The 23,214-nt window shown below is 38.7% G+C and overlaps 1 protein-coding gene across 5 annotated transcripts in view; it reads right to left on the bottom strand.

The window, feature by feature from the left end:
* Positions 1–23,214, bottom strand: part of kiaa1109 (KIAA1109 ortholog) — a 407,563-nt gene that overhangs the window by 196,699 nt on the left and 187,650 nt on the right. For all 5 annotated transcript variants that reach the window (XM_060851682.1, XM_060851684.1, XM_060851685.1 and 2 more), the window contains exons 25-31: positions 22,093–22,373; positions 17,548–17,798; positions 16,810–17,071; positions 15,649–16,474; positions 5,988–6,058; positions 5,480–5,650; positions 3,120–3,240 (exon numbers count right to left, since the gene is read on the bottom strand). In XM_060851682.1, the coding sequence (XP_060707665.1) occupies positions 3,120–3,240; positions 5,480–5,650; positions 5,988–6,058; positions 15,649–16,474; positions 16,810–17,071; positions 17,548–17,798; positions 22,093–22,373 (1,983 nt within the window). The remainder of the gene's footprint in view (positions 1–3,119; positions 3,241–5,479; positions 5,651–5,987; positions 6,059–15,648; positions 16,475–16,809; positions 17,072–17,547; positions 17,799–22,092; positions 22,374–23,214) is intronic.

Raw genomic sequence — 23,214 nt, 5'->3', positions numbered from 1 at the left:
TCAGGCAGCATCCAAGGAACAGGAAATTCGATGTTTCAGGCATAAGCCCTTCTTCAGATTCCTGATGAAGGGCTTATGCCCGAAACGTCGAATTTCCTGTTCCTTGGATGCTGCCTGACGTGCTGCACTTTTCCAGCAACACATTTTCAGTACCATTCAACTCAGTATTGATCCCTTTAGTCCTATGAACTAGATCTAACACCTGCTGATAATATTCAATTGTTTGGCCACAACTGCTTTCTATTTGACAATTGCACAGACACTCTAAGTGAAAGCAGTAGTCTTCACCTCATTCTGATATGACCAACCCTGTCACCCTGGCCCTGGACTCTCAGTTATCAGGAATGTCCTTCTTGCATTTACTGTAGTCCCGTTAGATGTTTACCGCTTTCTATGAGATCTCTCTCATTCTTCTAAATTCGAGTGAATATATAGACCTAACCAATCCATTCTCTTTTCCTAGAACAGTTCTACCATCCCAAGAATCAGTCTAGTAAACCTTTATTGTATTCCTTCAACAGCCAGAACATCCTTTCTCAGACAAAGAGACAAAAACTATATGTAATATTCTATGTGTGGTCTCATCAAGGCAGTTCTCAATTGCAACAAGACATCCTTACTCTTGTACTCTAATCCTCTCACTATGAAGGCCAACATACCATTTCCCTTCTTTACCACCTGTCGCATCTGCCTGTTTACTTTCAGTGACTGGTATACAAGGGCTTCCAGGATTGTCACACCTCCATACTTTCCAATCATCATTCAGATAATAATCTGCTGTCCTGTTTGTTGGTATTAAAATGGACAACCTCACAATTAACCAAATTTTCCTTCATCTGTTTTGCATTTCCCACTCATTTAACCTGTCCAAATTATAATGAAATATATCTGCATCATCCTCCTAGCTCACCCTCAAACCCAGCTTTGTGTCATCTGCAAAGCTGGAGATATCACTTTTGTATAACCGTCTCCCATCCTGCAAGAGTGTCCAAACCAGTTATGTCATTTCTACTTGATGAACAGTTCAATACTTTGGAGATTTGTATTTCAGAGGTCTGCTATATTCCTAATTTTGTTCCTCTATAAAATGCTGAGAATGTGTAACAAACGATGAAGCTGAAAGTCGAATGTGATACACTCAAACTTGAGCATGACTTAATAAATACATTTATTAAAAAAAAACTTTTCAGTTTGCAATTATCAGGACGTCACTAGAAATACCAAAGCAAAGGAAAAAATACATTTATGTTATACAGGAGGAGACTGCTGATTGTTTGAAAGTGGATCTGCTTGGTAAAGGTATTGTCATGGAGAATGCATTAGTTAATGATAATGGATATTTAGCTAGCAAGCTTTGTTTGAATTTTGACATAGGCAGATTGACATAGCTTGGTCAAGACTCTGTACCGTAAAATTAATCAGAAAATGGTTGTCAACCACTTTTATGTTGAAATAGGCAGTCCATACACATTCTTCTATCTGTAAAGAACAACACCTTGCATGTTAATATATGCAGCTTCTAATACATACAAGTGTGCCATAGGATTGTTAGTCAGGCTCACCTAAGTTGGCTGTCAGCATAATTTTCTGTGCACTCAAGATTATTTAACAAATGATGTCCAATTGCAGAGACTGATATAAGGGATTGTGCTGTGAATTTTCTAACTTAACTCAATATGGATGACAGCCATTCTTGGTTTCATTTCTCATAGCAATGTCTTAGCCAAAATAAACCTGCTTGGTTTAAAAATGTGAGTAAAGCTTGCTACTTAAATGTCTGTCATCATTAACTGGTACATTATTTATTGCAATACCTCTACCATAGTCAACCCTCAAATAGCAAACCTGTTCTGTAAGGAATCAGCTTGATAAACATTTGTTGCACTCCCTCTATGGCAAGTACATATTTTCTAAGGTAAAAATTTTACCAGATATGAAGGAATTCAGGGCCGAAGAGAGGCTGGCGAAGTTTTTGCACAGTTCTGTTTATGACAGAAAAGATTGAGACATCTGAATAGAACATGTGAAGATAATGCAAAGGGATGACAATAGATAGAAAAACACCATACCCTCTGGAGAACAAAGATCAAATGGGAGATGAGGGTAAGTTTATCACATTCAGAATTGTCAGGATGTGGAATACACTACCTGGAAGGGTAATTGATTCAAACTCCATCAATAATTTTGAAAGGGAATTTGGGAGTTTGAGAGTAGGGAACTCACAAAGTAACAGTAAAAAGCCAGAGTTATGGGACTAAGTATAACTACTATTTCAAAAAGCAGTCATTGATCTGACTGGTCAAATGGCATCCTTCTGTGCTATGGGGCTCTTATGATTCTGTCACCTTGATTAAAGCTTATTAAAAAGCTACAATAAACAGCATCTTAAGAAATAAGGTAATGAGGCAGGAGAGGTTCGGGGAGGACATAACAGAACTTAAGAACTATTGGTAACTAAACATCAGATCTATAAGGGACAGAATTTGGAGGAAGGCAAAGATATTAGAGGGTTGTCGGGGTGGAGGAGGTTAATTGAATTTGAAAGAGGTGAAGTCTTAAACTGATTTAAAAACTACAGATGAAGGTTTTGAATCCAACACACTGTTGAATCAGGAGCGAACCTTAAAAGTCAGCACAGGAATGAAGAAACAATGCAACTTGTTGCAAGTTCAGATAGCATAGCATCATTTTAAATAAAATCCAAATAGGGTGGAAGATGGAAGTCTAGTCTGGAGACCATTAAAAAGTCAAGTCAAGCAATAACGTGTTCCAAGATAAATTCACTGATGGATGAGCTGAGATGGGGCAAAGTAAGGCAATGATACAGAGGTGGAAGCCAGTTATCTTGATAACAGAGTAAACATCGTTAGCTGCTCATCTGGGGTCAAATATAAATGCAGCATCCTGGAAAAAAATTGTATTGTATCTAAGTTTAAATAATTTTCAATACATGTAATAAAAATTACAAAAACAGCAATTAACCAGAAGTGCTTAGACTTAGCAAATGGAACACATTGATCAAAGCTGTTTTCTGACAACAATTAGCTATTTTGAGACAGAGTAATGGAACATTGCATCTCATTTCTTATTGTTATCCCCAAATCCCAATCTGCTCTTACCAATTCCGAACTAGCTGACTTGCTGTTCAGATACGCCTCCTTCAGCACTTTAGCATGTAGATCATCCACAATCGCAGCAGGATGCCAAATACTAGAAAAGTGAACCATTGCTTCAAAATATCTATAAATGAGAATATCAATTATTCGTTTCTCAGATGGAAAGAATACGTACAACAGATAATGCAAAGGGACGACAATGGATAGAAAACATGCTACCCTCTGGAGAATGAATTTATAAGCTTTGCTTATTGACCCAAAGATCATATGGGAAGTTTATTATGCTGAGAATTGTCAGGATGTGGAATACACTACCTGGAAGCGTAGTTGATCCGAACTCCAACAATAATTTTGAAAGGGAATTTGGGAGATACTGGAGAATAAAGAACTCACAAAGTAACAGTAAAAAGATATGGGACTAAGTATAACCGCTCTTTTAAAAAGCACTGACTGATCTGACTGGCCAAATGGCATCGTTCTTATGATTCTATCACCTTGATTAAAGCTTTATTCAAAAGCTACATTAAACAGTATCTTAAGAAAGAAAGTAGTGAGGGAGGAGAGATTCGGGGAGGGTATAACAGAGTTTAAGATCGACGCATGAACAAATAAGACAGCAATGCCTATGCCACTGTGTCAGAAAGGGTTCACCAAATTGTTTTGTATAAATTCCTTGTAAAAGTTTACAAGACCCTGAACTATCTACATATCTTGACATAGTAGGTTATGTAAAATGAGTAGCATCCTTCTAAGTATAAGATTAGCATCCACATGTACCAGACAGTGCTTCCACATATAGGATAACATTGAGAGGAGGTGGAAGTCACTTTGGGATGTTGTAATTTTAAATATTAATGTGTTAGTAACTAACTCTATAAGCCCCACTGAACCAGTGATCCTGTATTGTAAATGAAGGAGCTACGTATAATATATGTGAAATTAAATTCATGTGAAAGAATTAGGACAGGCAGAATCTTAGTATAAATATTTAAAATATCAAACTTAAGACTGATACAACTCTACATTTTCTTTAATTAATTGTCAGACATTGCAAAATATTTTGAACGCATCGAGCTGTGTTATAATAGGACGGAGAAGGATGGGGTCGTTAATTTGTGGACGACAATAAGGTCAGTGGAGTTGTGGATAGTGCTGAAGCATGTTGCAGGTTACAGAGGGACATAGATAAGCTGCAGAGCTAGGCTGAGAGGTGGCAAATGGAGTTCAATGCATAAGAATGTGAAGTGATTCACTTTGGAAGGAGCAACAGGAGTAAGGAATACTGGGCTAAAGGTAAGATTCTTGGTTGTGTAGATGAGTTAAGGCACATGGTGTGTTTGCTCTTATTGGGAGAGGGATTGGGTTTCGAAACCACGATGTCATACTGCAGCTGTACAAAACTCTGGTGTGGCCACACTTGAAGTATTGCGTACAGTTCTGGTCACTACATTATAGGAAGGCTGTGGAAGCTTTGGAAAGGGTCCGGAGGAGACTTACTAGCATGTTGCCTGGTATGGAAGGAAGGTCTTACAAGGAAAAGCTGAGGGATTTGAGGCTGTTTTTGTTAGAGACAAGGTTGCGAGGTGACTTGAGACATTACAGGATAATCAGAGATTAGATTGGGTGGGCAGTAAGAGCCTTTTTCCTCGGATAGTAATGGCTAGCACTAGAGGACATAGCTTTAAATTGAGGGGTGATAGATATAGGACAGATGTCAGAGGTAGTTTCTTTACTCAGACAGTAGTAGGGGCATGGAATGCACTGCCTTCAAAGTAGTAGACTTGCCAACTTTAAGGGCATTCAAATGGATAAACATATGGATGAAAATGGATTAGTGTAGGATTGATGGGCTTCAGATTGGTTCTACAGGTCAGCGCAACATCAAGGGCCGAAGGTCCTGTACTGCACTGTAATGTTCTATGTTCTAAGGTCACAATGAAAGACATTACGAATAAGTGTGACTAAGTGTTCAACTTTTTAATTGGATGTAAAATAAAAAAGATAATAAAAGAAAACTTTTAAGTGGGAAGAGGCAAAATAACTTAATTTAGCTCCCAAATTTTTTTTATATATTGTGGGATAAAAATTATAATGCTGAAACATGCTGTATTAACAACTCAAAATGATGTCAATTCCATGATTTCTTACTGGCAATGCACGATTACATCAGTTACATTAGCAATACAAAAGAAGAAAAAAATTGTAAGTTTAATCCGAAAGACAAACAAGTAGTATCTTAAAATAAAAATGATAATAAATGCTTCTTTTCATTGTAATCCTTCTTACTTCATCTCGCATGTCCTTAAATTGATGCAATGCAGATATCCGAGTTGCTGTTTTCCAAAACATGATGAAGCACTCACCTGTCAAAGGCTTCGGTCACAAGTGGGGTAAGGACAATATCCACTGTTCCTTTTACTTCTACTATGGCAGTGGTCCTGGTTTGAGAGACTGGCTGATCAAGGCTCCACTGTTCAGTAACTGTGTCATCTGTACTTTCCATTATTGTTCTTTCCAGTGGAGTGTAAGGAGTACTGGAATTGTGATTTCAAAATCATTGAAATTTTAATTCAGTGCTGATCCATACATTCATATAAATAATTCTGCTGAACACAGGCATTCAGTTGGTTTATGAGTGTTATTTATGATACTGTGTATATACAATTAATAAGCACATTTCCATTAATAATGGCAGAGTTAATTCCATCTTTCAAACTGTTAAGTTGAACAGGTTTCTCGACAGGTCATTATTTGCACAAAGCCCATGACACAAAAAAACTGCAAAACGTGGTTGTAGAAAAATACAATCTATTTTTTAAATGCTAATCAAATTTTAATGTTTTGGCAAACAATACTAAAAGAAAAAAATACCTCGAATTTGATCCCATGAGTTGAGCACCTCTGTCGAGTAATGCATTTGCTGCAAGACCTTGTTTGATGATCTAGAAATAAATCAATACAGAACAATTAATATCTTTAAGGACATGAAACTTTTTAAAATATTTCCATATTTGCTGATGTGTGTTTCAATAAATTTGCTTTTGTGATCAGATCCAATATTGCAATCTGAAAAGTTTACTGAAAAAAGATGTATTTTACTGATTTGCATTCTTCAGTACAATTTGCAAAAATACCAATTTAAGCAGAAAACTGACATTTATACTTTGAGAGAGACAGGCTAATAGATTGGCAATTAGATTCTGATTGCTGAAAGATTTGTCATGGAGAATGCACCAGTTAATGGTGATTGACTGTTAACTGCCAGACATGGTTAACATTTTAATCAGATATGTTGAGCGTACTTTCAATGTGAATTCCAGTAGCAGTGTGATGCTGGATATATAGGCCACACATGCCAAAGATTGCCAGATCATATCAAACAGAATAGCCTTTACCTACTTGCAACAAGACTCTAAATTGTTACCAACTAACCTGCAATTGTGTAAAAATTTAAAGTGATTTTTCAATTTGGCAAATAGTCCTGTGTGCAAGAAGAATTACATTGACAACCAATTTAGGATCATAAAATTGGACTCGCAGTGTAATGCACTGAAATGTACTGAAAGCCATACATGTATTAACACACAAAGTATTATTCTTACTGCTGTAAAGAACATTTACATGCACTGTGCTTATTTAAATTCAACAAAATAGGTGATAGCCAATCCCTGGTTCATTTCTCTGAGCAATGTCTTGATCAAACAAAGTCAAATTGCCTCATTTAAAGAAAGTTTAGGTACTAACTGTCAATTATCGTTAACTGATACATTCACTATAGCAATCTTCTTAACAATCAAAGCCCATTTGACAACTTAATAGTACTTTCCTCCCATACAATATAAATATTGACTGTTCCCTTGAATTGGTATTCTTGCAAATTTTTCTCAACTGTCAAAAAATGTGTCTTTTTTCAGCAATCCTCAAGTTCTGTATCACCAGACTATTACTAAATATCTGACTCCACTGGACCAGAATTGGCAGTGCAATAAGGTCAAAAGGTATGTGGATGAATGATGGAACTAATGAGATTTAAAGATCAAGAAATAAACAATGAGTGACAGAAAGAAAAGAGGAATGAAAGTCAGATTAGATACAGAAAGAGTAATAAAACAGGCAAAAAAGGATGAAAGAAGAGAAAGAGAAAAGATTGCATATTAAATAGTCTCAAGGCATATTTACTACCTGCAGAAGTAAGGTTGTACAATTTAAACTGTTCCCTTCCTCTGAGGTTGAGTGGCACTGCAAAGTGTAGTGAAATAACAGCCCTTTTATTATGGAATGGCTAACTAGTATATATGGTGAATATTGATCAATTTCTGAAAAATTGTAAAAAAAAATTTGATGCTGCTTCAAAGTCATAGAGATATACACCATGGAAACAGATCCTTCGGTCCAACCCATCCATGCCGACCAGATATCCCAACCCAATCTAGTCCCACCTGCCAGCACCCAACCCATATCCCTCTAACCTTCCCTATTCAGATACCCATCCAAATGCCTTTTAAATATTAGCCTCCACCACTTCCTCTGGCAGCTCATTCTATACACGTACCACCCTCTGCGTGAAAACGTTGCTCCTTAGGTCTCTTTTATAAGTTTCCCCTCTTACCCTAAACCTATGCTCTCTCATTCTGGACTCCCCCACCCCAGGGAAAAAACTTTGTCTATTTATCTTATCCATGCCCCTCATGATTTTATAAACCTCTGTAAGGTCACCCCTCAGCCTCCGATGCTTCAGGGAAAACAGCCCCAGCCTATTCAACCTCTCCCTATAGCTCAAAGCCTCCAATCCTGGCAACATCCTTGTAAATCTTTCCTGAACCCTTTCAAGTTTCACATTAGTGTCACCTGTGCTGACACTAATGTAGAGCAGTGAAAATTATTCAGTAATTTTTGTTGGTTTGTAACTCAGTGTAAATATTCATCAAGACAAATTTTAAGGTTTTGTTTGTTTCATATACTAATAAAAGAGGGAGTTCTTAACTTGCTATTATGCCAGCAAATTCCAGCCCAATTTCTTTGTGCTGTCCTAAAGAAGCAAATTATTCTATACCAAAATCATTAAAATACAGCATGTCAGGAAAAGTGCAGAGAGTTATGAAAATACTCCAAATCTCAATAATGTCGACAATATCGCCACTAAGAGGCAGTCCTAGGGAGTGTGAGACATGTATATTGCATAAAGATACAATCTGTAATGACAGCAGAAGACGACAGAAATAATATATCAGGAAAATCAAATTGCTCAGTGTTAGTTATGAGGTAACAGTAATATGAGAAAGATCAGGTGAGCAATTTATAGAAATATGAAACAATGGATATCAAACAGAATGAGAACAAAGTGTGGTGTATTACGTATTTTCTATCAGGGCAAAAAAATTATTTTTGCATTCATTACGATCCAGATATTGCATTTCATCCCTTGCACCAGAGTAAAAGAAATCATTGTGGAAAAGTAATGGCAAACCCTGCGTTTGGTGATGAAACAAATTACATAGTCACAATTATGTTTGAGACATTTTACAAGGTGTTTCATGAACTAGCCACCAGGTTAAGCAAAACAGGAACTGAAAGGGTGTGATATCCTGATTTTGGCAAGTACATAGGCTGAATGGAATGAGCAGAGAAAGAGTAGAAGGATTAATGTGTGGTTGTAGGATTGATACAGGAAAGGTACACATTGCTCAGTACTATATGGATATCTGAAACTAGGAAAGGATTACATATATTCCAGTTTTGACCATATCACAGCTTTATAGGATCTATCGCAAAAAAACACTATTTTGTCTAGCTGACTCTTGCTGGTATTCATTGCTCACGTATGCCTTTACCCACTCTAATGAGTTCTCCCACCCCTCTGCTATATCCCTTTATTCCTTTCTCCCTTATGTACGCATAAATGTTATCTACTTCAATCATTTCACACTGCAATGTGTTCCACACTCTCACCACTGTGTTAAGAAAAACAATGAAGAAAATCATACATTTTACAAGTTCTCAAACAACCAGCAACCAACTTCATGATTTACCATACTTCCAACCTAGCTATCCTGCAGTTTAACAATTGCATTGGCATCAAACATTTCATCTTAGGACTAATCAAACAAAGCCCTTGTGTACAAAGCTCTAACAAAGTATTAAGTACAGTCATTATTTTAATTCATTTTATTCATTCGTGGATTGTGGGCAAAAAAAAAGCATCTGGTTCACTGATGTCCTTTAGTGAAGGAAGCTGTCCCTATCTGGTCTACATGTGACTCCAGAAGCAACAATGTAGTTGACTCTTAACTGGGATGAGCAATAAATGCTGGCCTCGCCAGTGACAGCTGTATCACATGAATGAATAAAAAAAACACTGGCCAGCCTAACTCCATCAGTGGGGAAACTATTGGAAGCAATTCAGAGAGACAGAATTAGTGTGCACGAGAAGAGGCAAAGGAGAACTGATAGCGAAGGGAAGAGCCAATGGGAATCCAAGAAAATTTGGCTAATTGGATTCAGAATTGGTTAAGTGGCAAGAAGCAGAGCGTAATAGTGGAGGGCAGTTGTTGTTTGTGGTATTTGTAAATGATTTTGACTTCAATGTAGGAGGGGAAATCAGTAAGTTTGTAGATAATATGAACCACTCACTTCACTTTCAACAACATAGTCTACAAACAAACCAACGGCACACCCATGGGATCTCCATTATCAGGAATCATAGCAGAAGCAGGAATGCAAAGACTAGAACAAACAGCCCTACCAACCATCAAACCAAAAATTTGGGTCTGCTACGTAGATGACACCTTTGTCATCACAAAACGAAACAAGATAGAAGAGACATTTAACATCATCAACAACACCTTCACAGGCACAAAGCTCACCAAGGAGGAAGAAACCGACAACAAACTCGCATTCCTGGACGTCACAGTTGAAAGAAAGGACAACAGAGAACTACAAATCTGCGTATACAGAAAACCGACAAACACTGACCAAATACTTAACTACACCAGCAACCATCCCAACACACACACAAACTAAGCTGTATCAGAACACTATTCCAACGAGCCACCACACACTCCAGCACAGACGAACTTCAGAAAACAGAGGAGAACCACTTATACAACGTATTCAAGAAGAACGGATACTCAAAAAATACAGTGCGCAGATTCCTCAAGAACAAACCACGACAAGCAGACCAAACACAGCCAGAAACCCTAACCACCTTACCATATATCAAAGAGGTTTTAGAAACAACAGCCAGACTACTAAAACCCGCCGAATGCTAGTAGCACACAAACTCACCAACACTCTCAAACAAAAACTAACAAACTCAAAAGACCCAGTACAACCCATGGACAAAACCAACGTCATCTACAAAATTCCATGCAAGGACTGCCACAAACAGTACGAAGGACAAACAGGAAGAAAGTTAGCCATCAGGATACACGAACACCAGCTAGCCACAAAAAGATACTTCCCTCTCTCCCTCGTAGCCCTACACACGGATGAAAAAAAAGCACCATTTCGACTGGGACAACACATCTATCCTGGAACAGGCTAAGCAAAGACATGCCAGAGAATTCCTAGAGGCCTAGCACTCCAACCACAACGCCATAAACAAACACATAGATCTATCCACCCCTCAGAAAACGAACAGGAAATGACATCACCACAAACCCCAGGAACCCCATCCAGGAGAAAGATATAAATAGAAAGCAGGAGACAACAGCTTCGCTTCACTTGGAGTCGCCACTGATGTTACCTAGCCAGGTAATGAAACGTCTAGATATCAAACCTACAGCTCAGCGAGCAAACCTACACCCTAAACCTCAACCTTCACAAACCTTGCATAATATGAAAAATGATGAGGTGTTAAATAATGAGGAGGATAGTCTTCAATTACTGAAGGATACAGACAGGCTAATCATATGGACTAATCAGAGGCAAATGAAATTCAATCTGGATAAATTGAAGTTATGCACTTGGACACAAATAAGGCAAGGGAAAACATGACAAATGGTAGGACATTGGGAAGCACTGAGGATCAGAGACACATTGGTGTACATATCACCAGTTCCCTCAGACAGTGGGACAGATAGATAAAATGGTTCAGGCGCCATATGCGATACTTGCTTTAATTAGGTGAGCCAGAGTTTAAGAGGAGGAAGGTTATGCTGGAACCACATAAAATGCTGGTGAAGCCACAGTTACACAGTTGTAGAGAGGAGATTGAGGACAGACATGATTGAGCTATATAAAATTATGAAAGGTGTAGACAGGAAGGATCTTTTCCCTTTGTTAGATGGATCAATGACCAGAGGGCATAGATTTAAGGATTAAAGTAAAAGGAGATTTAGAGGAGATGCAAGGAAACTTGGGATCCTGAAACTCACTGCTTGTAAGGGTAATAGAGGCAGAAACTCTCATTACATTTTAGTATTTAGATGTGGACTTACGATGCCAAGGCATACAAGGCTATAGGACAAGTGCTTGTCAGGACCAGCACAAACTTGATGGGCCTTTTTCTTTGCTGTAGAAGTCTGTGACTCCATCATTGGAGAGAATCAAAAATATTATAGATTCAAAGGTGAATCATCAAACAACAGGATAATCAAAGACTAACATCAGATCGCACTGGGTAGATGATTGGGATTGCAGTTTCGTCAGTTTTATTAAAGAAACGTTAGGGAGGTGCATCAAATTGAGCCCTGGGAAGCTGCACTTTATTATATAAACTAATAAATCAAAAGAACCAAAATAACTGAACAATAATCTTCAGTGATTAAACATGTAAACAGTTTGAACAGATATTCCCAAGCTGGTGGTGTACTTAGCAATAACTGCAGCATGTCAGAATTTCTGGATAGCACTATGATCCCAAATAATCAGATCTGCAATGCAAGCTGTGACTTGAGGAACTTTGGTTCAGAGTTTTTAGGCTGGAACCTCAGTTGCAGTTATTGCAATGCACTGGGGAGAGGGGGGAGTTCCAGAAAGCCTCGTTCACTTATCATTCTTTAGTTAAGCAATTCTTGAGAGGAAATCAATGGTTAAGGGTAGGGGACATCATTGCAAGACTGGGAATATAAGTTATAGTATTAAAACATTCTTAGTTCTCATCTTAAAATCAACAAGGCATTAGTTACTTATTTGAATGTCAAGGAATACAGGAAGGGAAAACTGATGATAGCACCATGTTAGAGGAGGTTACTCAAGTCGAAGAGTAAAAGAGAATATAATTAGTGGTAGAACACATTCGGGAGAATAGACATTTGTTCTATATGGTGGAAGCAAAGCTTTACCAAGGTTATGTTGCCTGTCCAGTACAAAGATTTTGAGATATCATCTGAAGGCTGGTGAAGAATTTGGGAGTGAGAAGAGAGGGATCCAGATAAGACATCTATATAAGAAGCAACAACATATGTAAAACTAGGAATGAGGTTGCACAGAGGAAGCTTAAGAATTGGATTTTTAAATAAATAAGTAGAAACTCAAGAATAATAGTGCCCGTATTACTTCCAGACCATGCGCAAATCAATACAGCATCAAACATAACTCAAAGATTAGTGTGAGAAGAAGGAACTTTGATTTAAGAGGCAATGACACCAATACAGGAGGGAAGAGTGAGCTCCACAATTTGCACAGATACCTCTCAAACTGGACTGCAATCGGTATTCTGGTGAATCAAATAATTAAGGCTATGGACAGGGTTTAAACTGAGATTGTGACAGGTGGTGTCAGGTAATATTAAATTTAGAAATCTAATGGGAAATGTCAAGGTAACAGAGTCATGTAGTACTTTGGACACTTGGGTGTTCTTACACAATACGTCAGAAATTTAATATGCTGATATAGCAATCACCTTTTTTTTGGGGGGGGGGCGGGGTTTAACGCATATGAAGGAGGACTAGAAAAATTGGGCCTTTTTGCTCCGGATTTGAGAAAAATGAAAAGTTAACTCATTCACAAAGGTAGTTTGTTGAAACACACAAGATTATAAAAGGGCTTGACATGGTAGCCACTGAGATGCCTGAGAAATATAGAACATGTGACATCAACTTCAAATGTGTGGTTCATCTTTCAGAATGGAGGTGAGAGGTTAAGAACTGTGAATTTTTAAAAATGTCTACTCCAAAGAGTTTTGGATACACCAACAAAAATATACAACACTCCAGTTGTAATGAAATGATCTAAAGCATTTCACAGGAGCATTATGAAACAAAATACATCACCACGTTGATTAAAGAGATGCAAAATCAGATGACCAAAATCCTAGTCAAAGAGTTTGAGAATATTCCAGGGCTTTAGGCCAAGCAACCCAAGATGTGGCCACCAATGGTGGCGCAATTATAATTTTGGAATGCACAGCAGGTCATAATAGAGGAGGGAAGATAACTTGGAGATTGGTTTGCTGAAGAATACAGAAACATGTAAGGGTAAGGTCACGGCAGAATCTTAAAACAAGGATAAGACTTTTAAAAAGTTTTTTTTAATTTTTTTTAAAATCGGGATCCAAAGAAGATAATCAAGCATAGAAATAATAGCAGAATTGGACTTTAGAGTTAAGATACAGCTAGCAGAGTTTTGGATAAGTTTATAGAGTGTAGAATGTTGAACACAGTCAGTAATGTGTTAAAATAATCAAGTTTAGGACGTAACAAATATATGAATGAGAGTTTGCAGATGAGATGAGATAGGTGGAAAGTTAGGGAATATTACAAAGGAACATTCACCTTTGTTCCAATTACAACAATGGGTGAGGCAAGACAAAATATTGCAGAAAGAGGATTTGAATCTTAAATTGAGTTCCTGTCTGTCCTCTCAGGCAAAGAAGCCATGTCACTAATTAGAAAAAAAAGAGAGCTCTCCCAGGTGCCCTGACATCATTAAGCACAACTCAGGCGGCATGGAGGCTCAGTGGTGAGCACTGCCATCTCAGAGCCAGGGACCCAGGTTCAATTCCAGCATTGGCCGACTATTTGTGTGGAGTTTGTACATTCTCCCCACATCTGCACAGGTTCCCTCTGTGTGCTCTGGTTTCCTCCTACAGTCCAAAAATATGCTAGTTAGGTGGATTGGACATGCTAAATTTCCCATAATCTCCAAGGATGCGTAGGTAAGGTGGATTCGTCATGGAAAATGCAGGGTTACAGGGACAAGATAGGGGAGTGAATCTGGCCGGGATACTCTTCAGAGAATCAGTGTGGACATGTTGGGCCGAATGGCCTGTTTGCACACTGTAGGGATTCTATGAGATGAACATGTATTTGGTCTTTCAGGGGATCAAGAGAAATAGTAGAGAAGTGGAAGTGATCTGACAGTATCATTTGATAAGGCAGAGGCGGCTTTTAGTGGCTGCACAATCTACTGTTATTTCTCACTTGCTTAAACTTATGTGGATAAAAGTCCTCAAACATCTGAAAATGTTTATCTCACTTTTGGCCAAAAATATACTAAAATTAGCTGATCAATACTGATAAGAAGTGGTAGAGGGAGTGAGGGTGGTTGAGCAGTAAGTATTATCCAGGACATCAGGGTAACCCCCCTTGCTCTTCTTCAAAATAGTGTCAGGGCCCTTTTATGCTCACCTTCAGTACAGACAGAGCCTCAAAATGAAAATTCTAGTCCTTTTAATTAAATTTCCTCATGACTTCAATCACACATACTGATGAATTCCCTCCAGTCCTACAACACCCCATCTCTACAGCTCCATCTGTATTAGTGCCCAACTAACCATCCAATCCATTCACCTTTCCTTTTCATGTTTCCTTATTCCTTCAAATCATCACGGGAACCCATATTTTCACGTGTTTAGATATTGCCCTCTTAACTCCTCCACCTGTCTGGGCTCTTTAAAGATCCCCATGACCACATCTTTCTTTCAATATTCATTTTTGTCAGATTATGCCTCCATAAAATACTTTGGATTATTTTCTGTGCCAGGAGCCAGGGTTGGAGGATTTGAGCTACAGGGAGAGGGTGAATAGGTTGGGCTCTTTTCCCTGGAGCAATGAAGGCTGAGGGGGTGACCTTATAGAGGTTTATAAAATCATGAGGGTATGGATAGGATAAATAGACAAGGTCTTTTCCCTGGGGTCAGGGAGCCCAAACCTAGAGGGCATAGGTTTAGGGTGAGAGGGCAAAGATATAAAAGAGACCTAAGGGGCAACTTTTTCACACAGAGGGTGGTATGTGTATGGCTTGAGCTGCCAGAGGAAGTGGAGGCTGGAACAATTGCAACATTTAAAAGGCATCTGGATGGGTATCTGAATAGGAAGGCTTTGGAGGGATATGGGTCAGGTGCTGGCAGGTGGGACTAGATTGGGTTGGGATATCTAGTCATGGATGAGTTGGACTGAAAGTTCTATTTCTGTGCTTACATCTCTATGACTCTATATGTTATATGAATGCCAAATATGATTGGTCAATCCACCTTGGGCTTCAATTTCTCAGAAGTTAATTTCCCTAATAGAAAACAATAATTCCTATCTGTATGTGGAAGTTCAACAAGTCAGAAGAATACTCATTACTGGACAAAAACGTTGCCAACCTTAAACATGGGGATAGAAAGCTGGTCAAACGAAGAAGAGTTCTCTTCACTGGTTGGTGTATCAAGGTCTAGAGGCCTGTGCAGCGAAGATTTTGATGTTCTCTTGTTTGTTGGCTGTTTTACTGACCAGTTGGATACCTGCAGTTGTGTAAGGTAATTTAAGTAACAAGACATCACAATTTGTTGACATGACATCTGTTTGTTATCTACAGCTTTTTCACCTTCAGCAGTGTATATATGATCAGCTGATTCTTCATCTCCTTCAAGAGCTGATACAAAAGAGGCCTGAGAGGCATGAGCTTGCATAGGATAGTTTTTCAGTTCCTGGCTTTCTCCGCTAACAGAACTATTTAATGGCCCCTCTACACTACGATAAATTGTATTCCTGGTCGAATCAATTCCTTGGGTACGACGTCTTTTCTTTCTTCCTGGGTAGGTACCTGGGCCTTCATCGCTACTGACTGGATCAAAGTCCTCAGCTGCTGAAAAGTATGCCTCACTTTCAGCCACAGATATGCTTGAATCAATTGATCGATACTGATGGAAAGTATTAGAATCTGATGATGGAGTAAAGGGAAAGGATCCAAAGCTCCTCCGCTGACGAGGAGAATCCAGAACATTCTCGTCACTGCGTGACACTTCGCTGGTGAATTGTACACCCATTGCTGCAGTCTGCCGCTCACCAAAAATAGCTGCTGATAAACTCTTTGTACTCCCAAGCCGTGTAGAAGAGACAGAAGCTTGTCGCTTCAAAGGAGAGCGAACTAATGTTCTGTCTTGATTATTGGGAGAAACTGGTGTGCTTCCTGAAACATTTGTTGGACCGCTAAAAAGAAAAAGAAAGTTTTAAACAAAACTGCTTGTTTTCTTTATTCAGTAATTCGCCAACAACAAAAAATAGGAAAGCAGCATCTCACAAAGAAACAGTGTTTATAGCCAGTATTTTAAATTTTGTATTTTCATTTATGAAGTACAGTGGTTAACACCTTGGTGAATACTTAGTCAATCCACTAGCATATTGGTATCAGAAGGCTGCCATATCAAGATTAAGAAACATTTAACCGTATTCATGTCATAATAGAACAGTTATCCAAATATTCAATATGTTACAATTGCTCAGCTTTTAAAAATGCACATCTTTTATAACCACAATGAACTTACTTTCCAACTGTTTCCTCAGTGTTTGTACTTGAAACAGGAATATGCATCTGTGGAATACTATCATCAGCATTAGAGGATGGACTGTTTCTTTCACTTGCCAACAAAGGGAGTGCAGCAGTAGAACTACTATTTTCTTCAGAAGAGGATGTTGAACTGTGAGATCGTAAAGGCACTTGCAAATTTTGGTACTGGCTCTTTTTCTCTGAATTTGTTCCCAACGATCTCGAGTCCCATTCTTTCCTTTTTGTCCCATTTGTTTTACCTAAATTACCAAAATATAGGTATTGTCAACACAAATAGTTTCCGCCAGCACTTAAGCAAAATACTGCAGATGCTGCAAATCAGAAGTAAAAACAAAACAATTGCTAGAAATACTTTGCCAGTCTACCAGCATTTGAAGAGAAATAAACAGATTGAGCCTTTCAGGTGGATTACCTTTCATCAGAACAGATGAGAGATCACTGACCCAAAATTCCAACTCCTTTTCTGTTTCTCCACAGGAATTACTTGCTGAGTATTTAAAATTTTCTGTATGAGTTTCTTTCATTACCTACCATCAGATATTTCAACTTTATACTTAATGTAAATAAAAACCTTGTGAAAATTTGTAAAATGCACATATGCAAGTAGTTACATTGCTCAAACTATGGTATCTTGATATTATAATAGAAGGCAAAATAAGAAACTTAAAGACAAACATTCCTGAAATCATAAAACATTATATATAAAAGAAATTACCATCTGCAGTCTTTGAAGTATCTTTAGTGACAATCCATTCATTTGGATGCAGCAGTGACTGCCCGTAGAACATATCAGTTTCTGTCGATGTATTAGAGAAAGCAGAACTGGTGGATGGGGTAATTTCATCCAATTTGAAGAAGTCCATCCCTGATGCCATGCCTGCATAGAACTTACAACCACTCAGACACCCACACTTATTCTTCATTCGCTTGGTTTTGATCTCATCATCTGACCAGAGAAACCACAGTCTACACAAAAGAAGGTACAATGTCAGCTGTAGACAACAAAACAACAAAGGCTACAATCAAATCATTAGATACTAAACCATTCAACTTCGTTTATCTCTCTTTTAATTTCTGCCCAAGATTCTGCCTCCTCATAAGGGATTAAATCATTCAAGCAATCTATTCCCATAAGTGTTGAAAAGCTTTCAGTACCTCATCAACACGGCCATGTCTTTGCATGAGCATCAGCCGCAAATACTGAAGTGCAATTTAACAAGGGGAAGGCCTCATCAGATGTTCACAAACATATTTCCAACAGACAGCAAATAGCAGCAGGAATCAAAGCTGATTTTGCAGCACTCTTAAACCCCAAGGAATGGAACACAATTATTACCTTAAACTACAATGTTACAGAACAAGAGCTGAATTCAGTGAACAGAATAAGATTTTAATCCTCTTCACTTTTATCACATTCTCAGAAGGAGATTTTGCGCTAACCTTCTGCTAACCATAATCATTTATGAAATACTGAGTATAGTAGCACATCATGATAAACCAAAACTTCTACTTATCAAGTAGAGGTCAGAATCTTTAATCACATTTTCATAACAATGTGAAATTAACAACAAAAGTGTAGAAAAATTAAACAAAAGAGACCATTCAGCACTTTGCACCTCTGCCAGATAAAGAAAGACCTAGCCAAGCTATTCACAGTTTCCAGATCTTGCTCTTTTGCTCTGTAGTTTAAGGCAATTGAAATGCATGTATTTTTAAATGTGATGAGGGCTTCTCTACCATTCATTCAGGCAGTGAGTTCCAGATCACCACCATCCTGTAGGCAGAGGTATTTCTCCTAAACTCTCCATTAATTCTTCGGCCAAATACACTGAATCCATGTCTCTGGGTTTTTGAACAAAGTGCAGCATCACAGATACCAGTCTTTGGTTTCTTGATTCATTTCACATTTTAGAGGCTAAAGGCACTGGACACTGCAAAGGTCATAGGCCCCCCAATATCCTGATACCTGTGTTCTAGAACTAGCCAAGATGCTCAACCACAGCTATAACAATGGAACATTTCCCAGTATGTTCAAACATGGACAAAAAAGCTGAATCTAAGATGGAAGTGGAGGTAGTGGGTTGACGTGACTAGCCGTAACATATAGGCAGAATCTGACTAGAGAACATTAAGGCCCTCTAGAAAGACTGAATTCAATGAGAATCTCCACTGTTTGGACTCACACCTAGCATAAAAATAGATGTTGTGGTTACTGGATGCCAACTGCCTCAATCTTAGGACAGGCTGTAAATATTCCTCAGAGTAATGCCCTAGGTCCTACCATCTTCAGCAGCTACACAATGCCTTCACTCCACTACATGGTTAGAAGTGGGGATATATTTGTGTATGGGAGAGTGCGGATGAGAGAGAATCTGCGTGAGTGTGAGAGTATGTAAGAAAGTGTGCGTGCGTGAGAGTGTATAGCGTACTGGGGTCACCTGTAGTGTGACACGAACCCAAGGACTCGGTTGAGGCCATCCTCATGGTTACCAAACCTAGTTATCAACCTCTGCTCGGCCACTCTACATTGTTGTGTATCCCAAAGTCCACCTTGGAGAACAGTAACCTAAAGATCTGCGGCTGAACATCCGTGACCACTGAAGTGTTCCCCGACAGGGAGGGAATATCTCTGTCTGGTGATTGTTGCGCGGTGTCTATTCATCCATTATCACTGCGTCTGCTTGGTCTTACCAATGTACCATGCCTCGGGGCATCCTTGCCTGCAGCGTATGAAATAGACAACATTGGCTGAGTCACATGAGTACCTATTGCACACATGGTGGGTGATGTCTGTACGTGTAATGGTGGCATCCCTGTCAACACTCTGACATATCTTGCAGTTGTTGACATGACAGGGTTGTACAGTGTTATGGTTTATGTTGTCCTCAAGACTGAGTAATTTGCTGCAAACAAGGATCTGCTAAGGTTTGGCGGTTGTTTAAAGGCGAGAAGTGGAGGCATAGGAACGGTCTCGGCAAGGTGCTGATCCTCATCGACAATGTGCTGCTGGCTGTGAAGAACACGGTGTAGTTTCTCCGCACTCAGGAAGTACTGGACAATGAAGGATGCCCTATCAGTTGTATCCCGTGTCTATCTCCTGAGGAGGTCATTACGGTTTCTTGCTGTGACACGTCAGAACTAGTGATTGATGAGTTGAGCATGGTACACTGTTCTTTTGGGGGTGCCCTTCAGGTGTACACCATGTTCCTCTTCATCTGAACAGATACTGTGTGCACGCCGTTCGTAGGGAATGGCTGTTTTAATATGCTTAGGGTGGAAGCTACAGAAGTACAGCAGCGTAAGGTTATCAGTGGGAATGCGGTAGAGTGAGGTACTGAGGTGTCTGTCCTTGATGCAGATGCATAAGATTTACATATTAATGACCAAAACCTGCAACACATTCTAAAAGATGAAAGACTTAACAGCAATCTAGGTTTTTTTCCATAAATTGTTTCAGTTGCATAACAATTCTGTGTCTTATGATCTTGCTCCACAGCTACCTGAAGGAGCAGTGCTCTGAAAGCTGGTACTTCCAAATAAACCTGGTGTTGCATGATTTTTAACTTTGTCCACTCCAGTCCAACACTAGCACCTCCAAATCATGGCTCCCACACGACAGTCATTGCTCAGCACTTGTGAAGCACTAATGCCACCAATCTCTTATCAGTCAAACCTGATTTTGTGCGCACAGGCTACTTTACTGTCGGATAGTTGAAAATGAAAAGCAACATTTCCATTACCAGTGAAAATCCCTACTTTTAACCAAATGCTGGAGGAAACACCACTGATCTGATAGCTAGAAATAGTTGGGCCCATGACATTGCCTTCAGAAAATCCAGAAGTGATGCCATGTGTTGAAATGATTGGTTTCCAATAATCACAATCTTCTTGCTGTGTATAACTCTATCCATCCAAGAGAGCTCCACATTCCCAAACTTTATTCCCTTAGACTCCTTGATGTTACGCTTGATCAAAAGGTTGTCTTAACAAGGCCAGTCACACTCACCACTTTCACTTGAGTTCAGCTCTTCGTCCATCCTTGGATCAAGGCTGTAATGAGGTCAGGAGCTCAGTAGTCCTTGGAGAAATCAAACCAGCTCACGCTGTGTAACTTTTGATTATTTTAACTTTCAGGCCACTTTGATGATAATTAAGACAAAACATGTGGGGCAGATTTGATCTGTTTTTTGTGGCTAGGGCATTCCTGGGTCAGTTTTCCACTTTGTCATGAAGATGCCAGTGTTGTAACGTTAATGAATCAGCTAGGCTAGGGGCATGGTTAATTCTGGAGTACAATTCTTCATCTCTACAATGCAATATTGTCAAGATTTTTGCTGTATACATGGCAGAGACAATCTCATACAAAATGAACCAAAATAGCTGAACATTGTCAGCGGTGTTGCTGGAGTGTTTTGGAGATAGATAGCTAGACTATTCACTCTGCACATCTGGCTGAAGACTACTTGAAATCTTGAACTGAGCTACCATCAGTCAGGATGCAGATGCTTGCAGACCCTTCTCATCTAATAGTCATTTAATGATTTTGTAGAAGACTGTATGTGGGGAAACTGCAGAAATTTGTTCTGGGATCAGTTGGGTCTGTTTAACATAAGCGGCTTCCAGTGTTGAGCATGCTTGTAGTCTCTGTCGCCAACTCCGATCATGCCTTATCCAATATGCAGGAGAGATCCATCAGTGGTGGAGCCATAAAAGGTGGCAATTGGATGGGAGAGGCCCTGAGAGTTTTTACATTGATTCCACATGCCATGAGTTCTAATGTGGCCATATATTGGTGCAAACCTCTTAACATTAAGCAATCTTGCTATAAATGAGCAACAGTTATAATCTGGATTCCAAAAGCTTGCAGACCGTCAATTGCTACAGTCATAATGAAAATCAGATATAAAGCTCCCATATAAAGGCTACTGTTTACCACTAAGCTAGAAAATTATTCTGCATGATTAAATTAGCTTATAACAGTGTTTTTCACAAAGGTCAAACATTACCAAAATTCTTTATGCTGTTGATGTCAATTACTTTACCCGATCATATTTGACATGAGAGATCAACGTAGGAAGGTAAATTAATACATGCCAATTTTACACACGATAAGATAATATGAAGTGTTATGAGTAAGTTTAGCATATCAAATATCTAGATAAGCTAGGAAGAAAATGTTAGTATACTCCGACCATCATTGAGATTTATTTCCCTTGTTGGTACATCATTGCTTCTACTTACAAATATAACTACGCAGTACCTTTTAGTTCGGTAATCATGAGTTTCCAAGAATTGTCTTTGTGCTTCATGTTTTACAGGATGATCTGCAGCCAAAGCCACATCTGCTGTGATTAATCCAAAATTTACTGAACCAGTTTCTAGCCAACATGATCGACGGAGTATGGTGGGTTGAATTCCAAGCCTACAATTTTCAAATTGTTCAATATATTGTCTCAGTTGAACATCTTGTACAACAGCACTCACACCCTCTCCAACTGCTTGGTTATGAAGATTACAAGTAGCAATGCGAATGACCCCTATCTACAATATAAAATGAGTTGTAAATTAGAAACGTCTATGCAAGCACCATATCTTATACAGTACAATAATTATTATGAATAAACATAACAAAAAATATTTATCTTTTTAAATCAGCAACCTAGCTGCCAGCAATGCTTTATTTGATATTCAAAACTTACACATTTATCATGTTTGTCCTCTCCAGCTCCTGTGAGAAAATAAATTCTGTGACAGAAAAGCTAAAAGCCTGGAGCACTTGTAACACAAGTTACAAGAATATAAAACAAATTCTCATTACAGTTATTATTAGTGCAACAGCAAACGTTTGCAGTAATAATCCTGTGTATCTTGATTACAGCTGTGCCAGGCTTTTTAAACTGTAAACAAAAGTTAGTATCAGTGAGAATGATTAACCCAATTGAAGACATACGGCTACTAAGAGCTGATTTTAGAAAGTCAACTGCAAGGGCAAAAAATCTCCACTGCCAGTCAGGGATGGTAGATGGTGAGAAGAAAAAGGAACAGAATTTCAGGAAATTAATCAATCAATTAATTCTACAAGATGAATTCGAAGTACATGCAAAAGTCAGAAACAGCAGTACAATATTTTGCTGATGGGAAATTTGCTGCAACTGCTCTTCATAACAATCTATATCTTCGACATACAAAGTAGAGGCACGTCTCAATCCTGGAACTGACTTGTAAGCTTAAAGTCAACATTGACTTTTATTGTTGGCCTATAGATGTCCAAAACCAAGAAGAATCAAACTAATGTGCCAGAAAAGGGAGGAAGAGTTTTAATTCTCCACAAAATGGGCAAGATTGAGTTGGGGTTAAATTGTTAGAAATAAGAAACCTAACC

Source organism: Hemiscyllium ocellatum, chromosome 36, assembly GCF_020745735.1.
Source record: "Hemiscyllium ocellatum isolate sHemOce1 chromosome 36, sHemOce1.pat.X.cur, whole genome shotgun sequence".
In the NCBI taxonomy this organism is placed as follows: Eukaryota; Metazoa; Chordata; class Chondrichthyes; order Orectolobiformes; family Hemiscylliidae; genus Hemiscyllium; species Hemiscyllium ocellatum.
The sequence above is the reverse complement of the archived record's forward strand: the minus strand, read 5'-3'. Positions and strand labels throughout refer to the sequence as shown.